This window comes from Prunus persica, chromosome G3, assembly GCF_000346465.2.
Source record: "Prunus persica cultivar Lovell chromosome G3, Prunus_persica_NCBIv2, whole genome shotgun sequence".
NCBI classification, from domain to species: Eukaryota; Viridiplantae; Streptophyta; class Magnoliopsida; order Rosales; family Rosaceae; genus Prunus; species Prunus persica.
This window is the reverse complement of record NC_034011.1, coordinates 24,226,256-24,251,077: the sequence shown is the minus strand read 5'-3', so window position 1 is coordinate 24,251,077 and position 24,822 is coordinate 24,226,256. Positions and strand designations below refer to the sequence as shown.

At 39.8% G+C, this 24,822-nt stretch overlaps 3 protein-coding genes and 3 pseudogenes across 3 annotated transcripts; all 6 read right to left on the bottom strand.

Annotated features, from left to right (window-relative positions):
* LOC18781599 (phenolic glucoside malonyltransferase 2) lies at window positions 7,099-8,952 on the bottom strand. Its single transcript, XM_007216325.2, has one exon. It carries the CDS (start codon window positions 8,715-8,717, stop codon window positions 7,302-7,304), a length of 1,416 nt encoding a protein of 471 aa, XP_007216387.1. The 5' UTR covers window positions 8,718-8,952; the 3' UTR covers window positions 7,099-7,301.
* On the bottom strand, window positions 9,102-10,135 carry LOC18784022 (annotated as a pseudogene).
* Window positions 9,957-11,177, bottom strand: LOC109948278 (annotated as a pseudogene).
* LOC18782035 (phenolic glucoside malonyltransferase 1) lies at window positions 11,382-13,152 on the bottom strand. The gene has a single exon (XM_020560771.1). It carries the CDS (start codon window positions 12,893-12,895, stop codon window positions 11,480-11,482), a length of 1,416 nt encoding a protein of 471 aa, XP_020416360.1. The 5' UTR covers window positions 12,896-13,152; the 3' UTR covers window positions 11,382-11,479.
* On the bottom strand, window positions 13,320-14,752 carry LOC109948277 (annotated as a pseudogene).
* On the bottom strand, window positions 21,102-22,852 carry LOC18784202 (BAHD acyltransferase At3g29680). Its single transcript, XM_007215269.2, has one exon. The coding sequence runs from the start codon at window positions 22,722-22,724 to the stop codon at window positions 21,312-21,314; it is 1,413 nt and encodes a 470-aa protein (XP_007215331.1). The 5' UTR covers window positions 22,725-22,852; the 3' UTR covers window positions 21,102-21,311.

Here is a 24,822-nt window from a genome sequence, read left to right as displayed (position 1 = left end):
ACTTCTTTAGTTAAAAATAATAAACTTGAACATCATGGGCAATGGTGCGACGTCGGTTTGTAATAAAAGTTGGCATGATGAGTTGTCAAAGTTGTTTTATGAATACGTGTCACATAATGGTTTGTCAACTAGTCCTTTGTTCATTGTGAATTGGATATGGAGACAAGTGAATCCGAGTAGGGCTCACGTTATTGGAGGCTTGCAGCTTTAGCCAAATCAAGGGTGCAGTCATTGTGCGAGTGGCGTCCCATCATCGTGGTAATGAGTAGGTGTTTGGCCCAGACGCCTGGGGTTCGAACCCCACCTCAAAAAAGAAAGGGTGCAGTCATTTTAGATGGTCCCATAGCCTCCTCCCTCTCTGATCCACTAAATTGAGTTGCACCGAGTTTGAGTTCTCTTTCTATAAATTAGATTAATTTTTCATAATTTAAAATATTATTTGTATATAAATAATAAAAATAAAAATAAATGAGAAGTGTGTTGTAAAGTCTTGAATGGAGCTCACACATTTGATAATAATGAAGAACGTCATGATGAAAGTGCTGTGGGAAGACATCATTACACATTCACAGGAAGCCAAGAGACTTTGCCTATAAGTGGACTTCCTCCCTTCATTGTAATGGACAGAACAAAACATTCAATGAAAATATCAGATGTCTATGCTCTCTATACCTCAATTCTCTCTACAATCTTTTAGTTTTATAACACGTTATCAATAACACGTTATTAGCACGAATTCGCTTTAACAATACTAGCTGAATTCTCTGATGAAACCCAAATCTTTTATCATTTTCTCCTTTGTCTTTCCCGTTCTTCATAATCATAGCAGAGAAGAATGCAATCAAACCCACTGCACGTCTCTAGAGCAAGCATGAGTCCTGGTCCCTGAGACCATTATCTCCCTCTCTCTGTCTCTCTCTAAGCATTCTTCAAGCTTCAACCTTCTTGGTCTATCAAATTTCTTGGCTATGGTATCGGACAATAGACAGCAGCCAAGAAGAGAATGTACAATCTAGTTGATGCTCTTACCAGACATACTGCTCAGGTGTATCCAAACTCTTGGACCACAATTTTGGTATCCCTAGACAACCAAGCCTCTAGAAGATGTCCCACGTTGATTTAGAATAAGGATCTCACCGCTATGACGTAAGGGCCGACGGCAGCGTCTGCTTTTCCGACGTAGACAACGGTGTCGCCGCAACTCTCGTTCCCAAAGAAAAAGAAGATGCATGCAGGGCAGCTTTGCTTGGGCCTTGCTTGCAATCTGAAAAAAAATAAATAATAATAATAATAAAAAACAACACCAAAAGGGAGATAAGTTCTCTGCATCTCACTTTATCTCCTTCCATTAATTATATTATTATAATATCTGCCCACAATTTAATACTCATCTAACATTCAAAGCTAGTGCGGATTACAGGTGGAAAGAATTTGATTTAGAGAGACAAGCGTGATGTCTTTCACAAATGATAATAATAAAATAAAAATCATGCTATTGATAAGATTCCAACGAAAGAAAAAAAAAAAAAAAGGGTGGAAAAGCTTCCTGCAACTTTTAGCATTATTGCCATAGTTTTTCTGACCATACTAATATATATATGAAAAGTTGATGGTAATATAATATTATATTATTTGATCGTAGTGTTAATAAGAACCCACAAATAATTGTCTTTATTTTATGCATATATATGATAATTTTATGGATATGCATATATATGGTAATTCTATGGACGGTTTCACCTTCTATATTTTTAGTGGTGGTTTTATTCACACATTTACTTTAATAAAATAGACGGTTTCACCTCTTATATTTTTTAGTGGTGGTTTTATCTCCACATTTATTTTATTTACTGTATGGTGTAGGTTCATTATCCATACAATTTATTTACTGTATGGTGTAGGTTTATTACCCATATGACACTATTTATTTAAAAGTGTGGCGCGGGTTTATCGTTCACACAACTGCCTTTACTTTTATTTAAAAGTATGGAGCAATATTAGTGCCCATACAAGCACATTTACTTTATTATTGTATGGTGCAGAATTAACTCCCATGCAGCAAACAATTTATTTTACCGCACATTTAATTTTATTTAAGGTATGGTGCGGGATTAACGTCCATACATGAGACAATTTAATTTATGAATTCACTTTATCGCACATTTACTTTATTATTTAAAGTATGGTGCGGGTTTATCGTCCATACCAGCGATTTATTTACCAGCAATTTATTTACAAGCAATTTATTTTATGGATTAATTGTGCAGTATGATGAGTTCTTATAGTATACAGATCAGGACTAGAAGTTCTTTGATCCTCATCATACAACTACATCAAGACTTGAAGATCCTTGATGATGATATTGATATGAGAGCTGGCAGTCTCTCCGGTACTATACTTGTAAACAAGAGATCGGATTTGAAGATCCTTGATTCTTGACATGTAAATAAGGACCTAGAGTTCCTTGATGTAACAGTACCGTATTGGTTAAAAGTGGCGTACACATGAATAATAACTGTACTGGCAATGTACTATACACATGAATAGATACATATTCATAACTTGATGAATAGTATCGTATACATGAATAGTGACGTATGCATAAATATTAACTATTTTGGGTAAACCGTCATTATATACAAAAGGGAACATGCAGTTCCTTAAACTCATGGATGAGCAATTAAATGAGATACCAGAAGTTCCTCAAAATATGGACAATTATGTAAGGGCTTGAAGTCCCGAAATATGTACAGAAAATTGTAAAAATGTCCATACCATGAGAATATGTGATTTTGGCTTGAAGTTCAAAATCTAATAGTGTTGAGAACCTGAAGTTCCAACAATTAAATGGACAACCCTTGAGGTATTATTGCAAATTGTGGTACGCCACATATTTCTTTGGCATAAGAAGATGATGAATTTAATAAAGTTCGATTCTGTTATAATCGACACCTTAAGGAAGAAATATATTTTGTGAATTCTGGTTGTTAAGAATACACCGTAAAAAGGATAATATCAGGATAAACTTCAAATGATGAATTGAGGCTCCCCATATATTTTGTTATATCATATGATCTGAGCCGGAAACCCATGGATCCCAATATATGAAAAGTCATGAACCTGAAGTTTTGAGTATATAGTAGTTAATGCTCTTCACTACTATATTACAATATTATCATGACTCTTCCTCAATTCATATTTCATGCCTATTTGAAAAAAGCAAATAAATTCTGAAGCCGTGTTTAGCCCGGGTTAGAAGTTCCGGACTCACATGCATTGAAATATGTAATTTGAGAGATTTGATGTGGTTATTTGAACCTATAAGGCACAATATTCCAAACCATCATTTTAAAAAGACGTGAAAACAACAGGTGCAAGTTTAAGAATTTGCCTAATTATTATAACAGGAAAGTCTTAGAAAAGCTGAATTTTTAGAAAATGGAGAAGTTGAGTTGAAATGAAGTTACTTCAATCAGGTCTTGCAAAGGCAATGTCTATAGACGGAAATGTGGCAACGTTTCCAAGATCCCAATATCTTCTCGGATCCTCATATTCTCTTTTTCTTTCCCAGATTTCAAAACTTCACGCGGTCTTCATTAATGTTTGTCGGCACTTTCGGCATTCTCAAGAATTATTTTCGTCAAGCCGATCTTGCTTTGCGGATTTTACGGAACTACTTTTTCAAAAGCACCCCGAGAACCTCGCAAATTTCTGTGGTTAATTTGAAATTCATTGGATCTACCTATTCCTCTTATTTGTGTATAAATGTATTACTAACGAAATTTTCTTTGTAGAAGACACCCAGTTTTCTCCATATCTAGTGATGCAATATCCACCTGTTTTTCCTGTCAGTGAGCACTCAATGTGCTTGAGAAGCGAGACTATCTCTGATCATTCATTTAGGAAGCGAGACTATCTCTGATCACGTTTTAGCTAGATCAGGGAATTGTAAGGACGACCACGTACTCTAATCTCATGAGGTTCTTCTAAACTAGGAGAAATGAGAGTTTGTTGTCTGCTCTCATCAGCTTCCTCACCTGATTGCTTACTTTACCTTGCAATCAATATCACAATTTTTTGTATCTTTTTCTCTTTTTATAACTCTCTATTCATAAGGGGTTTGATTTCTTTAGAACGAATATCCGAAGAAAGAATCCATGAAGTGATCCTAACTCTAGGGGTTATTTGTTTTTGACAGAGAGAAGAATTGTTATTTTTGCTCTTGCAGGATATAACTAGATCATCAAGCGCAACATTATATTTACTGGGCCTATACGAGCTTGAATGATACTTGAGAAAAGTTTCTCCCACCTAAGGATGTAAGCAATACTTGTGTTATTTTATGCTTATACACTTATTTTGATATTTTGTAAAACATCTTGAAAGGTAACTAAATGGGGAGATAAGGTCGTTCCAGAAGAACGTCATGCAAATGATCATTCCAGAAGAATGGTTTGTATCATTCCGATATGTATCCATGAATTATTAATGCAAATTTTACAGATTGCAAGTTGGATACATTGATAATACACTGCACATATTAAAGTCCCATAAGAACAGAATATGGGTATAGCAGTGATTAATATGATGCATGCTTGTTGCGTAGCAACTGATATGGATTGAAGTCTCGAAAGGACAATCCTTTAACATGTCAATATTGATACGGTGCACGCCTAATGCGTAACAGACATGTTTGTATTAATCTGTGGCATGCATGCAGCATGACATATATATGGGTTCTAAATGTTCCAACTCCCAAAATAGAGATTATCCGCACCCTACTGTAAAATAACGCTCCATTGGAGGTTATGATCCACATTCTCACATAATTCATCTTATAAGGGATGTCTGTCTGGAAAGAGACAATAAAAGCCCCCTAAAGTGGCTTGGGTACCCAAAAGCAAAGAAATGCTTATAATTGATACATGCGCATGCACATGAGAATGATGGGATCACGAAGTGATGAATGAAAATTTTTGATTTTGGAGTAGCTACTCAAATCATCAATGGGCTGTATTGATTGGAACCACGTTCAACTATTAAATGTCAACAATATCATTGGCCAAAATGGAATGAGGCAATTCCATTACAAATGAGAATGAACGTGAAAGAACAAACCCATAGTACGAACCCCAAAAGATGTTAATACTGAAAGTTATACTTAGGTGTTCGGAATAAAAGGGAATATACCCACTTTGTAGACACAATGTTTCTGGCAGAAACAAGGAATGTTGGGTTTCCCCATATTTACAGATTCAATTGTGCCCCCCTTACTGCACATTTACGGAGACCAACATGTTATCTTTAAGGGTTATTAAATGCACAGAGCATATCGTTAGAAGCGATTCCCTAAGGATGTATAAATAGCTGGGTTAAATTTATATAATGTGTCATAAAGTATAATCCCTTTGTAACAAAATCTTTGAAAGGATTGCAATTGCATGAAGCAAGTCCTTGAATAACATGTGCCTGAAGCACAAAATCTATACTCAATACTAATATGCATAAATTGCCTCAGTGAGTACATTAATTATAATATGTTTACAACACATTAAAACTCTTGAAGAGTTCAAGAAATACTTGTCTCAGCCTGAAGATCGAGCTTTATGCCAACGAGATTTTTGCTTATACTAAGAAAGCATTGAAGCATTTTTATGTGGATTATCCGTTGGAAACTTAAATAATTTTTCAGAAGTATACTGGACCGGATATTATATTTTCTAGATAGAGCTCACTTCCATCATCACCACTTTGGGATGATGTGAGGCATATTTGATGCTATATCTGCATAACACCATATACGGGCATATTCTTTTCAAGTAAACTTACAAATAGCCTAGATTTTGTTGGATACGTGGACTCTGAAAATTTCAATGGCCGCTTACTGGAGAAAGTTAGTCATGAAGATTTCAGGAGGAGATATTCTTCTGGGGGAGTACCCAACAATATTACAAGATTGACTCACAGAAGCAGTGCCAGCTATGATATTCAAAAAGATGATCAACAATATATTTTGCCAAGCATCAGGGGGAGCATGCTGTCAATAAAGACATTCACACACTGTACTCTTTTTCCTTCGTCCATGTTTTTATCCCACTGGGTTTTTCCTGGCAAAGTTTTAACGAGGCAATGTCGCATGCGTGTTAATATACACAGAATTTTATGTTACACATGGTTATGTACTTTTGTTCCCTTCGATCAGTTTTTTGTCCCACTGGATTTTTACTGGCAAGGTTTTTAACGAGGCATATTCCATACATGGGGAATGCTAGCAACCTTCTCTCTAACCTTCTCCTTTTACCTTCTCTATTTTTTGCTTGACATGTGTCATTCTCATTACACTTAAAACAATGTCATTAAAATATTATACAAGTTAACTTTTGCTTTCCAACTTTACCCTTATTAAATGTATTCAAAAAAAATTCACAACTTTCTTACCATCTTATTAATTTTTTTCTAACATCAATTATTTTTTCTAAAGAAAATGTATGCTTTTAAGAGGAAATGTCTGGTTTTTTATTTTTAACACAAAGGGTTTAGATAGAAAAAAAAAATGTCCTTTGTGTTTTAAAAAAAAAAAAACGGGCATTTCCTCTTTTTTGAAAAAAAAATCATATATTTTCTTTTAAAAATAATTGATGTTAAAAAAAATGAATAAGATGGTAAGAAAGTTGTGAAATTTTTTTGGATAAATTGAATACATTTAATAAGGGTAAACTTGGAAAGCAAAAGTTAGCTTGTATAATATACTAATGACATGGTTTTAAGTGTAAGGAGAATGATACATGTCAAGCAAAAAATGGAGAAAGTTCAAAGGAGAAGGTTAAAGAGAAGGTTACTAGTATTCCTCTTCCATATATAGTGGTTTCCAATGGGGAGTGTTGTAAAGTCTTGAATGGAGCCCACACATTTGGAAATAATAAAGAACATCATGATGAAAGTGATGTGGGAAGACATCATTACACATTCACAGGAAGTCAAAAGACTTTGCCTATAAGTGGACTTCCTCCCTTCATTGTAATGGACAGAACAAAACATTCAATGAAAATATCAGAATTCTATGCTCTCTATACCGTAATTCTCTCTACAATCTTTTAGTTTTATAACAAAGCAGTTGTTTTAAGACTCTTTAATTTTGTTGAGAGTTTATTATGACATTTATGTGCACAAATGATTCTTGTAATTTGGCCCAACAAAATGAGAGAAGCACAGGACAATTGCAAACAAACATAACCAAAATCCAAAACAAAGTGAAAACATTAGAACTCTGCAACAAATTAACACCAATTTCATAAGTGGATTCAAAGGTCTTGAAGCCCTTTAGCAAACAGAGAAGCAAAAGCTTGCATATGATGTTTTTCCAAAACTAAACCGACCTCAACATCTCCAGCAATACCATCCCTAGACTCTGCCAGGGACATTGCTCCTGTTACTTCGATCGAAACCACCTCCACCTTGCTTGGCCTTCCCCATCCAAAATCTGTATCATAAATCCCAAACCTTGGTGAACCAGCAACACCCATAAATCTCTTTTCACTCCTCTCAGCAGAATAAACTATTGGAACCAAAGTCTCTGCCCCTTTCAAAATCCCATCACTCTCCGCTCTTTTTATAGCTTCACTGATTTCGTTGACCGCCACGGTCAACCCATCTTCCCCAAGAAGCCCTTTTCTCTCTGCAACTATTACACGGCCGGCTATGCAGTTCCCAAAATAGTTTACAGGTATCGGAGGGTCAAAGCGAGGCCTGCAGTCCAGAGTGAAGCCCATCATAACTGGCTTATCGGTCTTTTTTTCCTCTGCCTTGAGTAAGCAAACCCATGTATAAGCACATGTTACAGAAAATGTTGACAAATGAGGACGATCAGATTGTTTTTCATTCTTGATCATCTCTGCCATTTTGGTCGAAACCCATTGCTTCATTGCTTCTATTTCGGGTCGTGTGATTACAAAGATCCCACGAACCGCGTCTGGTGGTGGAGATTTAAACTGGGTAACCATCAAGCTCCTGTTGTTGGGTCCGTCCAGATTCTGAATTTGGTTCAAGAAGATTGGTTCGAGCCCGGCCGGGTCTTGGACGACCCTTCTGTCAAAAAATGGTTTCTGCTGATCTGGTAGAGATGAACCAGATGGATCATCACCAAGATGTTCGCAAATGTGAGCCCATGATTTCACAAACATGGTTGAAGACTTGCCGTCCAGGATGGCATGGTGCATGGATGTGCCAATGGAGAAGCCATTTCCGTTGGGAAAGATGGTGACTTGGAACGCCACGGCTGCGGCCTTTTCGTGAGAGGTTGTCAATTGGGGTACGAGAGAATGGTACTCTTTGGCCTCAACAAAGTTGCTACGACTTGAAAGATGGTGGAAATCGGCATCAGACTCGGCTATGGTGAGTGAAACGGCGTCGCCTTGGACATAACTGAGAATGGGCTTGGGGGAGTCTTGGGGCCATTTGAGGTACCCTGCTAGTGGTAGGAATTGTTGGAGGGCGACAGAGAGGGAGGCTTTGAGTTTTGAAACGAGTATGGTGGTGTCAAAGGAGTTGGAGATTTCATAGAAGAAAAGGCGTTGGACAGGTGCAAATCTGAGCCAGGGCAAATCAAACAAGCTTAGAGGAAGGGCCTTAGGCGGAGGTGTGGCTGAGCCAGCAGGTGAGCTTGGCTGTGGAGCAACATTGCAAACCTCAAGCACTCTGACTGAGTTTAGCTCTGCCATTGGGGATGGATAACGGAAGCAATTTTTTTTTTTTCGATTGATCGAAATGGATGGAAGCAAAGTTGAATGAAAGGTTTGATATAAGTGTTGAATGAAAGGATTGATATAAGTGGTGGACGTGGGTGCCGAGTAGAAACTGACATTGACTTGTATACAGTGATATTACGTTCGAATATTAGTAGTGTGTGAAAAAAATATCATTCCTAGGGCATGCCTAAATAATATTCCTTAATTCTTCAGAGGCCATGCCGCAAACGGTTGTAAAGATAAGAAGCAATGTGGCAAATCTAGTGTCTGGTTGTAATTTGTGTCTGTGGGACAGTCCTGAAATCTCTTTCTGTTTTGTGGTTATCCAAAATGAGTATCACCAGCCTCAGTGAGAAGTCCAGGAATTGTTTCTTCATATATTGTTTCACAGAAGACCTTGAGCAAACAGAGCAGCAAAAGCATCCATATATTGTTTCTTCAAAACCAACCCAATCTCAACACCTCCACCACCATTCTTGCTATCTGACAAAGAGATCGCCCCCGTTTTATCTATAGAAACCACTTCTGTTCTCCTTGGTCTTCCCCATCCAAAATCAGTGTCATAAATCTTGTGTCCCAAATCTTGTGTCTTTAATCTGGCATGCCAGCATTTAACAACAGAATCAATGAAAACAAACGAAAACAAACTAGATAATTGTGATTCAAATACTAGATGCAGCACAGAGGAGGAAAAAAAAACAGAGCTACATGGAAGAACATGTTCACAAAGAAAATGCTGTTGAAACCGAGTATACTAGTATAGTGAGAAGGCTTCAAGCGTCAAGGGTTTTCAAGACCTTTAGCAAATAGAGAAGCAGAAACCTGCATGTTATGTGTGTCTAAGACCAAACCAACATCAACAACCCCAGCATCAGTTTCGGGATCTGAAAAGGAGATAGCTCTGGTTCTATCTATGGAAACAAACTCAACCTTCTTTGGTCTTCCCCGTCCAAAATTAAACCCCAAACCGATGTGAACCGGCAAGCATAAGCATTTTCTCACTGCTCACAGCAAACACTCTTGAAACCCAATTCTCTGCCCCATCCAAAACCCCCTTCTCCAAACTTCTTATAGCTTCACTATTTGCATTCACAGCCACAACCAACCCGTTATCTCCAAACAAGGCTTTTGTTTCGACAATGCAGTTCCCAAAATAGTTTTTGAGTTACAGGAGGATCCAAGCTAGACCTGCAGTCCTCTGCCTTGATTATGCAAACCCATGTCTAGGCACATGCTAGAGTGAAAGTTGACACATGAACTAAACGAATATCTTGTTGTTTCTGCTCTGCCAATTTAGCCTTCAACAATTGCCTCGGTGTTTCTATATCTGCTGTTGTGATTTGAAAGGTGCCTCTGATGGAGCCTGGTGGGGCTTTCCTCTCCCAAAACATTAAGCTTCTATTGTTGGGACCGTCCTTATTTCGATACAGGTTCTAGTAGATTGCTCTTAGCTCTCAGCTCAGCTGGATCCTGAATAACTCTTGTATCATAAAATTGTTTCAAATGATCAAGTAGCAATGAATTAGATTGATCACCATGTTTGCAAATGTGAGCCCAAGATTTCGCAAACAACGTTGAAGTCTTGCCATATAGGATTGTGTGGTGCATGGAGGTCCCAATCGAAAGGCCACAGTTGGGAAAGACAGTGATCTACAATGCCATCACTGCAGCTTGTTCATGAGGTAGAAGTCAAAACCAGACTCTGCTATTGTGAGTGAAAAGGTGTCGCCTTGGACATAGCTAAGAACGGGTTTTTGGGAGTTTTGAGGCCAAGTCAGGTGTCTTGCTAGAGGTAGATAGTGTTGGAGGGTGTTAAAGAGTAAGGTTTTGAGTTGTGGGGCCAGTACAGTATCAAAGAAGAGTTGTGTTGCAGAGGAAGTAGGCATTTCGCATAAATAGAGGCACTGGACCGGCGCAAACCTTAACCAACGGATGTCGAAGAAGGTAAGAGGAAAGGAACTTGGGGATGCGAATGACCTAGGTGAGGGTGGAGGAGGAAGAGCCACCTTGCAAACTTCAACTACTTTAACTGAGCTTGTTGGGTCTGCCATTGCCAAATAGAGATCGAAGTTAGAAGCTTTAGAACATTATATATTTAGAATTAGATTACTTTCTTCTTTTTTTTTTTGGACGAAGATTACTTTTTGTTTAAATAGCATTAGAGAGTTGTGATGTGAGGCCACATTACAAGTTACAACTCCTCCACTGAAAATTACTCCTCGTGTTAAATCAAAACCTTTCATGCCCCATTCAAAACCAGCCCATCTTTTCTTTCTTTTCTTCCGGGTTCACGTTCACCCCCAATACTACAAACAATTATCTCAAGCCATGACCCGTTCAATCAATAAAAAGTAAAAGCTCATGAGTATACATAAAACTTCAATATTAATAGATTAATTTTCTTTTAAAATTTATTGAGCCTCCCTCTTATTTACAGCAAAAACTTGCGTTTCTTAAATTTCAATACTAAAAACAATAATCTCAAGCCATGAGAATCACGACTTCTTTTGTTCAAAACAATAAACCTGAACAATGCGTGCGACATTGGTTTGTAATAAAACTTGGCTCTTCCTTTTGTAGTTGTAATTTGGCCCAACAAAATGAAAGAAACAGACCATTGCAAAAAAACATCCCAAAAAAACAAAAAATTTGAACATCGATCAAATTATTCATCCCCCAAAAACAACGCGAAAACATTAAAACTCTGCAACAAATTAACAATTTCATGCGTGGATTCAAAGGTCTTGAAGTCCTTTAGCAAACAGAGAAGCAAAAGCTTGCATATGATGTTTTTCCAAAACCAAACCAACCTCAAAATCTCCAGCAATACCATCCCTAGACTCTGCCAGGGACATGGCTCCTGTCTCTTCGATCGAAACCACCTCCACCTTGCTTGGCCTTCCCCATCCAAAATCTGTATCATAAATCCCAAACCTAGGTGAACCAGCAACACCCATAACTCTCTCTTCACTCCTCATAGCAGGATAAAGTACTGGAACCAAAGTCTCTGCCCCTTTCAAAATCCTATCACTGTCCGCGCTTTTTATGGCTTCACTGATTTCGTTGACCGCCACGGTCAACCCATCTTCTCCAAGAAGCCCTTTTCTCTCTGCAACTATTGCACGGCCGGCTATGCAGTTCCCAAAATAGTTTGCAGGTATCGGAGGGTCAAAGCGAGGCCTGCAGTCCAGAGTGAAGCCCATCATAACTGGCTTATCGGTCTGTTTTTCCTCTGCCTTGAGTAAGCAAACCCATGTATAAGCACATGTTACAGAAAATGTTGACAAATGAGGACGATCAGATTGTTTTTCATTCTTGATCATCTCTGCCATTTTGGTCGAAACCCATTGCTTCATTGCTTCTATTTCGGGTCGTGTGATTACAAAGATGCCACGAACCGCGTCTGGTGGTGGAGATTTAAACTGGGTAACCATCAAGCTCTTGTTGTTGGGTCCGTCCAGATTCTGAAGCTGGTTCAAGAAAATTGGTTCGAGCCCGGCCGGGTCTTGGACGACCCTTCTGTCAAAAAATGGTTTCAGCTGATCTGGTAGAGCTGAACCAGATGGATCATCACCAAGATGTTTACAAATGTGAGCCCATGATTTCACAAACATGGTTGAAGACTTGCCGTCCAGGATGGCATGGTGCATGGATGTGCCAATGGAGAAGCCATTGCCGTTGGAAAAGATGGTGACTTGGAACGCCACGGCTGCCGCCTTTTCGTGAGAGGTTGTCAATTGGGGTACGAGAGAATGGTACTCTTTGGCCTCAACAAAGTTGCTACGGCTTGAAAGATGATGGAAATCGGCATCAGACTCGGCTATGGTGAGTGAAACGGCGTCGCCTTGGACATAACTGAGAATGGGCTTGGGGGAGTCTTGGGGCCATTTGAGGTTCCCTGCTAGTGGTAGGAATTGTTGGAGGGCGACAGAGAGGGAGGCTTTGAGTTTTGAAACGAGTATGGCGGTGTCAAAGGAGTTGGAGATTTCATAGAAGAAAAGGCGTTGGACGGGTGCAAATCTGAGCCAGGGCAAATCAAACAAGGTTAGAGGAAGGGCCTCAGGCGGAGGTGTGGCTGAGCCAGCAGGTGAGCTTGGCTGTGGAGCAACATTGCAAACCTCAAGCACTCTGACTGAATTTAGCTCTGCCATTGGGGATGGATAACGGAAGCAATTTTTTTTTATTTTTTTGGTTGATCGAAATGGATGGAAGCAAAGTTGAATGAAAGGTTTGATATAAGTGGTGGACGTGGGTGCCGAGTAGAAACTGACATTGACTTGTAGATAGTGATATTACGTTCGAATATTAGTAGTGTGTGAAAAAAATATCATCCCTAGGACATGCCTAAATAATATTCCTTCATTCTTCGGAGGCCATGCCGCAAACGGTTGTAAGATAAGAAGCAATGTGGCAAATCTAGTGTCTGGTTGTAATTTGTGTCTGTGGGACAGTCTTGAAATCTCTCTCTGTTTTGTGGTTATCCAAAATGAGCATCACCAGCCTCAAACAGTGAGACGTCCAAGAATTTAGAAACCCAAAACTATGCCCCTTCCAAAAGTCCATCCTCAAAAAAAAATTTGTGAAATTCTGTAGTGAGTGCGCCACGCCATATATGAAGGTTTCACAGAAGACCTTGAGCAAACAGAGCAGCAAAAGCATCCATATATTGTTTCTTCAAAACCAACCCAATCTCAACACCTCCACCACCGTTCTTGCTATCTGACAAAGAGATCGCCCCCGTTTTATCTATAGAAACCACTTCTGTTCTCCTTGGTTTTCCCCATCCAAAATCAGTGTCATAAATCTGAAACCGATTTGAACCGGCAACGGATGTCAATATAAAATAACTGGTCTGCGCATCGCTGCTGTACAAAGTTGAAACCCAATTCTCTGCCCCTTATTATCCAAACCTTTTATGGCTTCCCTAATTGCATTTACAGCCAAAACCAACCCATTTTCTCCTAACAGGCCTTTTGTCTCTGCAACTACTCTACCGCCCGCTATGCAGTTGCCAAAATGGCTTGCGGGGAGAGGAGGGTCCAGGCGGGACATGCAGTCAATGCTAAAGATCATGGCTATTTTCTCGCTTCTGATTTCCATTGCCTTTGACTTGGCCAAGCAAACCCATGCATAGGCACGTGAGAGAAAACGTTGAAAAGTGAAACGATTGATATTGTTGTTGTTGTTGTTGCTTCTTCATCACCAAGTGCCTTGACGCTTGTATATTTGTGCTTGTGAATGCAAAGGTGCCTCGAACCGAGTCTGGTGGCACTGGAGCTTCCTAAAGCGTACACATCAAGGTTCGATTTTCGGGTCGGTCCAAATTCAGAAAGTGGTTCAAGTAGATAGATTCCAGCCCAGCAGGGTCCGTGATGACTTTGCCATAAAATGGTTTTAGCTGATCCGGTAACAATAATCCTCCATGTTTACAGAGGTGAGCCCATGATTTGAACTTTTTCCATCTAGGATTGCGTGGTGCATGCATGTTCCGATTGAAAATCCACGGCTAGGAAAGAGGGTGATTTGCAAGGCCATTGCTGCGGCTTTTTCATGAGACATTGCCAACTTGGGCACGAGAGGATGGTATTTTATGGCTTCAACAAATTCATTGCAACTTGAAAGATGATCGAAATAATCAGCACGATGATCATCAGAGTCGTGGGCTATTGTGAGTGAAACGGCGTCGCCTTGGACATAATTGAGAATGGGTTTGTGGGAAGTTTGAGGCCAAGTGAGGCTTCCTGCCAGAGGTAGAAAGTGTTGGATGGTGAGAGAGAGCGAGGCTGTGAGTTTTGGAAGTATGGAATCAAAGAAGAGTGGTGTTGGGGCAGAGGAAGGAGGCAATTCGTAGAAGAATATGCGTTGAAAAGGTGGAAATCTTAGCCAGAATAGGTCAAAGAAAGCTCAGGAAGGAACCATGGTGTGGCTGGGGGCAATGGAACTTCTTGTGGTTCTGGAGCCACCCTGCAAATCTCAATTACTTTCACTACTGAGTTTGGCCCTGCCATTGCAGATGGAACCAAGTTATATGAAAATTCTTATAAATCGAGAGACCCTATTAAGCAACTGCATATAATGTTATAGCTTATTAGAAGCAACACAATTCAATAGTATTTCAAGTGTCATGATAAGATGCCACGTGGCCAACACGAACATAATCAGGAGCACTGACCCGATCACAAGTGGCATGGATCACGAAGTTCTGGCCAGCATAGCATGGTCAAAGGGTGCGATCAGTCGGTCTCACCCGACCCGAGGCATTACGACACACCGAATGCTTCTGGACAGTCTTACTGGTCGGCTCGATGACATGAGTGAGGCTATGCTGTACCTTTGGGACTAAGCTAGTCGGTTCTAGTAGGCATGTATGATGTATTCCTTTGGACTAAGCTGGTGGGTTCTGTCATCACTTTTGTTGATGGCTCATACCTGACGGGTTTGGGATTCCTTATTAGTATAGGATTCTCAGATATTTAGGTTTGTTTTCTGTTTCAAATAAGTCCCTATTATGTAGGGAGACTTGTTTACTGTTTTCCTTATGCACGTTACCACGTTTCTGTTAGTGTGAATCGTGGGCTGTATTTCAGCTGTTTGTTAGTTTATGTAAGGCTATATAATAGCCAAAGGTTGCTGTTCAATAATAAGTCATTCAATCCAGTTCTTGCGTTTGAGTTATTTGCTTTCTTGTTCCCATTCTCAACAAACTGGTATCAGAGCCCTCACTGGGCCTGAGAAAAGAAGCCGCAGCTTTTGAGTGATTTCCAAACACACAGAGAGAGAGAGAAGAAGATGACCTCCGAAGGAAATTTTGTGATGGTCATTTTGATGGTCATTTTGACCATTGGAGCATGCTTATGGAAAATTTTCTTCGAAGCAAAGAGTATTGGAGTCTGATTGAAACCGGTTATGAAGAGCCGATGACAGGAGCACGACCTCTATCAGAAGGGCAGCAGAAAGAGTTAGAAGCATTGAAGCTCAAGGACCTAAAGGCCAAGAACTATCTTTTCCAAGCGATAGATAGAACTATTCTAGAGACGATCTTGGAGAAGGATACATCAAAGAAGATCTGGGAGTCCATGAAAAAGAAATATGAAGGCAATGCTAGAGTGAAGCACTCGACTCTTCAAGCCTTGAGAAGAGACTTTGAAACTCTCGAAATGAAGGTTGGTGAAACAATTGCTGATTATTTTGCTAGAGTCATGTCAGTAGCAAACAAGATGAGAGTGTATGGGGAGGCTATAACTGATGTTACAATTTGTGAGAAGATTCTTAGATCCCTCACCGAAAAATTTAATTATATAGTCTGTTCGATTGAGGAGTCTAGGGATATGGATGCACTCACTATTGATGAGCTTCAAAGCTCGCTCATTGTGCATGAGCAAAAGTTTCACAGGAGCAGTGGCGTTGAGCAAGCTCTGAAGGTGACAACTGATGAAAGAGTTGAGCTGAGGTGGAATGTTTCAAGTGTCACAATCTTGGACATTTCCAGTATGAGTGTCCAAAGTGGGATAAGGAAGCCAATTACACAGAAGTGAATGAAGAGGATGAGATGCTTTTGATGTCATATGTTGAATCACATGAGGTGAAACTGAATGATGCATGGTTCCTTGACTCGGGGTGTTCCAATCATATGTGTGGAAATCGAGGTATGTTCACCAATCTAGATGAGAGCTTTCTACACTCAGTTAAATTGGGAAACAATAGTAGAATGAATGTGGTTGGAAAGGGAAATGTGAAGCTGCTGTTGAATGGAGTTAACCATGTTGTCCATGAAGTGTACTATGTTCCAGAGCTCAAAAATAATCTCTTGAGCATAGGACAACTTCAAGAAAGAGGCTTGGCAATATTGATTAAAGGGGGAGTCTGTAAAATCTATCATCCGATGAAGGGCTTGATTATTCAGACTGAGATGAGTGTAAATAGAATGTTTATACTGCTAGCTCAGACTCCAGTCCCTACAAATGCTCAGCCAGAAAGATGTCTTCATACAAGCTCTCAAGATCTCTCTTCCCTTTGGCATCGACGATATGGCCACTTGAGTCACAAAGGTTTGAGAACCTTGCAAAACAAGAAGATGGTTCATGGACTTCCTCAGTTTCAAGCTTCAAACACAACATGCATGGATTGCATTAATGGCAAACAGCACCGAGATGACATACCAAAGATAAGTACGTGGAGAGCAAGTCAGCCATTGGAGCTCATTCATGCAGACATTTGCGGGCCTATTTCCCCTATATCCAACAGTGGCAAGAGGTACACACTATGTTTTATTGATGATTATAGTCGTAAATCATGGGTATATCTGTTGACAGCAAAGTGTGAGGCACTGAATTGCTTCAAGTTTTTCAAAAAGATGGTGGAGAAAGAGAAAGGATTGTTTGTCAAGTGTTTGCGGACAGATAGAGGGGGTGAATTCACTTCAAATGACTTCAATGATTTTTGCAAACAAAGTGGAATCAAAAGACAATTAACCACTGCATATACACCACAACAAAACGGCGTAGCTGAGAGGAAAAATCGAACCGTGATGAATATGGTCCGTTCCGTGTTGTCTGATAAGAGGATTCCGAAAACATTTTGGCCGGAGGCTGTGAATTGGACTTTCTATGTTCTGAATAGGTGCCCGACATTGGTAGTGAAGAATGTCACACCACAAGAGGCATGGAGTGGAGTAAAACCCTCAGTTGAGCATTTTCGGGTCTTTGGATGCCTAGCTCATGTTCACATTCCAGATGCAAGAAGAGGTAAATTAGATAATAAAAGTTTTTCTTGTGTCTTACTGGGAGTTAGTGAGGAGTCCAAGGGGTATAGATTGTTTGATCCTATAGCTAGAAAAATTGTTGTGAGTAGAGATGTTATTTTTGAGGAAGAAAAAGAGTGGGATTGGGGAGTGAATTATGAGGCGCAAATCTTGTTAGACTTGGAGTGGGGAGAGAATGAAGAAAACAATGAGGGTGAAGAGAGGGTGAGTGAAAATGGAGATGAAGATGGCAATGGTGATAGAGGGGAAAGAAGTGAGAGTGAGGGCAGTGAAGAAGCACAGGGTAGAGAAGTAGGAAATTCAAATGGGCCTGATGAGAATGAAGGGAGAGTGAGACGTGCTCCTCCTTATTTGAATGATTATGTTAGTGGAGAAGGTTTGAGTGAAGATGAGGCACACGTGGCACAAGTTGTGGCAACTGAAGATCCTTTTCATTTTGAAGAAGCAGTGAGGAATGTAAAGTGGAGACAAGCTATGGACAGTGAGATCAACTCCATTGAAAAGAACAAGACATGGACATTAACTGAGTTGCCTGCTGGAGCTAAAAAGATCGATGTCAAGTGGGTTTACAAGACCAAGTACAATGAGCATGGGGAGATTGACAAGCATAAGGCACGCTTAGTAGCCAAAGGCTACTCACAGAAGCATGGCATAGACTACACAGAGGTCTTTGCACCAGTGGCAAGGATGGACACGGTGAGAACGATCATTGCTTTGGCAGCACAAAATGGTTGGAAGATTTTTCAGTTGGATGTCAAGTCAGCATTCCTTCATGGAGAGCTAAGTGAAAATGTTTACGTTGAGCAACCAAGAGGTTACGAGAAGAAAGGCAAGGAGCATTTGGTCTACAAGCTACACAAGGCTTTGTATGGATTAAAACAAGCTCCACGAGCTTGGTTTAGTCGGATCGAAGCACATTTCATCAATGAAGGCTTCCAGAGGTGTGACAGTGAGCAAACTTTGTTTACAAAGAGGAACAGAGAAGGAAAGATTATCATTGTAAGTATCTATGTTGATGATTTAATTTTTACTGGTGATGATGAGGATATGATGTCTGAGTTCAAGAGTTCTATGTTAAGAGAATTTGATATGTCTGATTTGGGAAGCATGAGATTTTTTCTTGGCATCGAAGTACTTCAAAGAGCAGATGGTATCTTTATATGTCAAAAAAGGTATGCACTGGAAATTCTGAAAAGATTTGGGATGTTGGAAAGCAATGAGGTGAATAGTCCGATTATTCCAGGCTTTAAGATTAGTAAGGATGAAGATGGAATCACTGTGGATGAGACGTACTTCAAGCAAATGGTGGGAAGCTTGATGTACCTTACTGCCACAAGACCAGACATGATGTTTGTCACCAGTCTCATAAGCAGGTATATGGCAAAACCAACTGAGCTTTATCTACAAGCTGCGAAGAGAGCTCTTCGATATCTAAAGGGGACTGTGAATTATGGCATCCATTACAAGAGAAGTGGAGATGGTAAATTGCTTGCTTTCACGGATAGTGATTATGCAGGAGATATGGAAGATAGGAAGAGTACAAGTGGCTATGTGTTCTTGCTAAGTTCTGGTGCTGTGTCATGGAGTTCGAAAAAACAGCCAATTGTTACGCTATCTACTACGGAAGCAGAGTTTGTAGCAGCTGCAGTGTGTGCGTGTCAAGCAATTTGGATGAAAAGGGTATTGAAGGAGCTCGGGCATGGTGATGAGGTCTGTACTCATATCAAGTGTGATAATAGCTCAACCATTAAGCTTTCAAAGAATCCTGTGATGCATGGTCGCAGCAAACATATCGATGTAAGGTACCACTTCTTGAGGAATCTTACAAAGGAGGGTTCGATTGCTTTGGTTCATTGTGGGAGTGATGATCAAGTGGCAGATGTAATGACCAAACCACTGAAGGTTGATGCATTTCAGAAGCTTCGGAGTATGTTGGGAGTTTGTGAAATTGCTGATGTAAACTAAATGCTTGATGGCAGTTAGTTTAAGGGAGGGAATGACGGGTTTGGGATTCCTTATTAGTATAGGATTCTCAGATATTTAGGTTTGTTTTCTGTTTCAAATAAGTCCCTATTATGTAGGGAGACTTGTTTACTGTTTTCCTTATGCACGTTACCACGTTTCTGTTAGTGTGAATCGTGGGCTGTATTTCAGCTGTTTGTTAGTTTATGTAAGGCTATATAATAGCCAAAGGTTGCTGTTCAATAATAAGTCATTCAATCCAGTTCTTGCGTTTGAGTTATTTGCTTTCTTGTTCCCATTCTCAACAATACCATCATTGTGAGCCGAGCCTCTCAGAAGGTACCATGCGATGCGAAATGCTGACATCTTCATACAAATGCCGAGCCGAGCATGTACAAATACCCTCTATCTCAACAAGCAAGCCTCACAGGAGAAGTATGGCGAATCAAGGGCTAGACCTATGATCGGGTGGTCAGGAACTGATCCGACCACTATGGCACCATGGTCAACTAAAGATGCATTAAATGGAACAGCTTGGCAAACAAGAAAGGTCGATTGTTACACATCCCATCTTTAAACAGGTGTTGCCTTACTCTTTGGTCTCCGAATGAACAGGCTAGCGATGGAGAGGGATCATTTAATACACCTCTCATCCTTGTTCACCTGTCACTTCGCCACCTGATTCCTGTCAGAAAGTAGGATGATCAGAAACAGAACAATAAAAGTAACTCAACTCAGGGGGATATGAAGAAAGATCTCTTCCATCAAATATCTTAGTTCCTCCTTCCCCCCTTATAAATACTCCCCACCTATCTCTGGACAAAAGTAATAACTATTTTTAAAAAGTAAACCCTACATATATTCTCCTTACCCTACTGTTTTACCTAACTTCACCATCAGAGGGGATTAAACGATCATCCCCAGTATGCTCCTATTCTAATAGTTGTTCTTCGTGTGCAGGTCCTCCATGAAATACATCCCAATCAAGGGGGAAACGACACGTCATCTAGGGAAGGACACTTGGTTTACAACTTTCTTCCACCGATTCCTAACCACATCCACATGTGCATTTGACTGTTTGTAGCCCAGATTTGATCACAAGTAGTATTATTAAGGTCAGACGAATATGTCACATGCATGAATTTCCAATTGTAGTTTAATTTGACATGTAAATTTGTATGAGCATAACTTGGGTTGTATTTCACATGCATGACCTACAAGAGTATGATACTTTTAGCCTCTTATCGGCCGAATCTCATCAATTTATAACCAATAAACAACTGTAATGTTATAGCTGATTAGAAGCAACACAATTCAATGGTATTTCAAGTATCATAATAAGATGCCATGTGGCCAACACGAACATTATCAGGAGCACCGACCCGATCACAAGTGGCATGGATCACGAAGTTCTGGCCAGCATAGCTGCATAGCATGGTCAAAGGGTGCGATCAGTAGGTCTCACCCGACCCGACTCATTACGACAGCCCTCCCTGTTTACTCCGATATTCGAGTACTTTTTTATAAATTAGATTAATTTTTAAATTATCACTCATACTTTTTTATATATATAAAAACAAAAAACAGAGAGCCATTTTCTCAAAAAAAAAAAAAAAAAAAAAAAAAAAAAAAAGAAAAGAAAGAGACAAAGTGCCATTGTAAACCAACACAACAAAATCCATAGGAGAACAATGGATTTTTTTTATTTTATACAATCGATATTTTATTTTAATTTCATTTAAATTATGGAAAAGTAATCGACCTCGACTGCAGAGTTGAGTACATAAGCTCTAACCATGTTTGAGGAGAAGAATGGATTTAAAAGACTTGTTGCAAAGGTTTCACTAGTCTTTGGCAAGCAGAGCAGCAAAAGCATCCATATATTGTTTTTTCAAAACCAACCCAATCTCAACACCTCCACCACCAGTCTTGCTATCTGATAAAGAGATCGGCCCCGATTTATCTATAGACGCGACTTCTGTTCTCTTTGGTCTTCCCCATCCAAAATCAGTATCATAAAGCTGAAACCGATTTGAGCCAACAATGGTAAGCACTCTAACATCTGTGCTTTGCATATCACGGTACAAAGTTGGAATCCAATTCTCTGCACCATTCAACAGCCCCTCATCCAAACCTTTTATGACTTCAGTGATTGCATTTACAGCCAAAACCAACCCATCTTCTCCTAATAGGCCTTTTCTCTCTGCAACTACTGCACGGCCCGCTAGGCAGTTCCCAAAATAGTTTGAAGGTAGAGGAGGGTCCAAGCGGGACCTACAGTCAACACTAAAGATCATAACTATTTTGTCACCTTCTATTTCCTCTGTCTTGGCTAAACAAACCCATGCATAGGCACATGTGAGAGAAAACGTTGACAAATGAAGCGATTGATATTGTTGTTGCTTCTTCATCACCAAGTGCCTTAATGCTTTTATCTTTGTGCTTGTAAATTCAAAAGTGCCTCGAACAAAGTCTGGTGGCAATGGAGCTCTGAAAATGGTGCACATCAAGCTTCTGTTGTTGGGCCGGTCCGAATTCAGAAATTGGTTCAAGAAAATTGGCTCGAGCCCAGCTCTGTCGTTTATAACCATTTTCCCATAAAATGGTTTTAGCTGATCCGGCAACTGGTTCGATGAAGATGCTAAAAATCCTCCATGTTTACAGAGGTGAGCCCATGATTTAAAAAACAGGGTTGAACTTTTTCCATCTAGGACTGCATGGTGCATGGATGTTCCGATTGAAAATCCACGGTTAGGAAAGTGGGTGATTTGCACGGCCATTGCTGCGGCTTTTTCATGAGATGTTGCCAATTTGGGCACAAAAGGATGGTATTCTCTGGCCTCAACAAATTTACTACCACTTGAAAGATGGTTGAAATAATCAGCATGATGATTGGAGTACTGGGCTATTGTGAGTGAAACGGTGTCGCCTCGGACATAATTGAGAATGGGTTTGTGGGAACTTTCAGGCCAAGTGAGGTTTCCTGCTAGAGGAAGGAAGTGTTGGAGGGTGAGAGAGAGCGAGGCTTTGAGTTTTGGAAGTATGGAATCAAAGAAGAGTGGTGTGGAGTGATAGGAAGGAGGCAATTCATAGAAGAATATGCGTTGAGAAGGTCGAAATCTTACCCATAATAGGTCAAAGAAAGTTAGCTCATGAACGAACTCTTGTGTGTCTGTATGCGATGGAACTTGTTGGGCCTGTAGTTGTGGAGCTACCCTGCAAATCTCAATTACTTTAACTGAGTTTTGATCTGCCATTGAAGATGGAAACAAGTTTAATGAAAAACCTTATTTTAAGAGGTTAATTGGGAGAATGGTTGGAATCTGGAATTGTGTTTTTTGAACTTACAAAATTGATCTAAGAACGTGATTTATGGAAGCCCACAGTAGATGCTTTTACTTTACTCATCAATATAATATTTGATCCCTCAAGATACTCAGTGGCAATATTTAACCAATTAGACCTAGTGATAGTTGGCAGTGCAATGTGCATATCCAACTAAATAATTTTCAAATCTTAGATTAAAAAAACCCTAGTTGTTAAGAGAGAGAAAGCTTCATATCCGGGAGTTTTCCTCTGATCCGGTCAGATCTTTGGTATTCTTTGATTTTTGGTGAATATCTACTCTTCTTTAACAGATCTATTTCGACATCGCATTTGCAGCAGTTAACAAATACAATTCAATTCCTCAATTCTGTCAATTTGCTTAATTAAAAAATGTTTGGTTTTAAATAATCAAAATAAATAAATAAAAAATTCCAAAGAAAATTATCTCTCTCTCCCTCTCTTCCTTACCCCACCCAGCCCGACTGCCTCCTCCCACACCCCCCCCCACCAACCCAGTCACCCGTTGAAATGTTGAGGTTAATTCTTCTTTTAATGGCTGCCAGCAAAGTGAGTGGTTGGTGATGTCCTTTTCCTTCTCTTTTTCTTTGGGACCAAGCTGGTGGGTTCTAGCATGCGCATATCCAATTAATTAATTAATTAATCAGATTGCGAATCTAAGCTAATTTGTCATCGTTCATCACTGTGGAAAATAATTGGGGGAATATATTTTCTCATTATATGTTGTTTACAAGATTACACAGGTATATATGTATAAGTTAATATCCACTGGCCAGGTTAAGAACCATTGACCAGTCTAAGAGCTGTTGGTCAACACACCACAACCTTAACTTTAACCCCTAATTCTAGGAAAACTTTAAATACAAGCAACAAGATTAAATCTCCTAAATTAAGGACGTGTAAATCAATCACAGCTAGCAGCCACCAAGCCAACCACAGCTATCAGCTACCAATACTTCCAATACTCCCCCTCAAGCTGGATCAAGGGGATTAATTGATCCAAACTTGGAGAGTAAGCGTTGAAACTGAGTGGAAGCAAGAGACTTGGTGAAAACATCAGCAAGTTGATCATGGCTCCGAGTGAATGTGGTTTGAATTACCTTGGACTGAACTTGTTCACGAACATAGTGACAGTCAACTTCAATGTGTTTGGTCCGTTCATGGAACACGGGATTGGAGGCAATATGCACAGCTGCCTGATTGTCACAAAAAAGAGACATAGGTTTGTTGCTCAAAAAACCTAAGTCTGAGATAAGGCTCTTGAGACAAATGAGTTCACATGCAGTGGAAGCCATGGCTCTATACTCAGCTTCGGCACTTGAGCGAGCAATTACATTTTTCTTTTTGCTCTTCCATGTCACGATGTTTCCTCCAACAAATGTGCAGTAGCCAGTAGTGGATTTTCTATCAATAGCATTCCCTGCCCAGTCAGCATCGGTGTATGCCATGATTGAGTATGACCATTGTTCTTCATGATAATTCCCCGACCAATGGTGCCCTTGAGGTATCTTAGAATCCTTTTAACAACATTTAAATGAGCCTCAGTGGGTGCATGCATGAATTGGCTTACAAGACTGACGGCGTAAGTTATATCCGGTCTAGTAATGGTGAGATATATAAGCTTACCCACCAATCTTTGGTAGTAACTTATATCGCTGAGAGGCTCTCCTTCCAAGTCCAACTTCAATTTGCTATCAAGAGGGGTACGGGCCGGTTTGCAATCTATCATCTTCACTTCTTGAAGCAAGTCAATCACATACTTCCGTTGACTTAAAAACAGTCCCCTAGGAGAAGTAGCCATTTCAATCCCAATGAAGTATTTTAACACTCCTAAGTCTTTAATGGCAAATTTCTGATGAAGAGAATGCTTAAGAGTGTTAATCTCATCAATATTATCACCTGTGATGATGATATCATCAACATAGATTAGAACAACTAATTTGCCAATTGATCCAGTTCGAACAAAAACAAGGATGAATCAGCATGACTTCTCTTGAAACCAAACTTTTC

Excerpts from the sequence above, each read along its gene's own strand:
- LOC18784202 (XM_007215269.2), bottom strand. The coding sequence starts at position 22,724 with ATGGCAGATCAAAACTCAGTTAAAGTAATTGAGATTTGCAGGGTAGCT.
- LOC18781599 (XM_007216325.2), bottom strand. The coding sequence starts at position 8,717 with ATGGCAGAGCTAAACTCAGTCAGAGTGCTTGAGGTTTGCAATGTTGCT.
- LOC18782035 (XM_020560771.1), bottom strand. The coding sequence starts at position 12,895 with ATGGCAGAGCTAAATTCAGTCAGAGTGCTTGAGGTTTGCAATGTTGCT.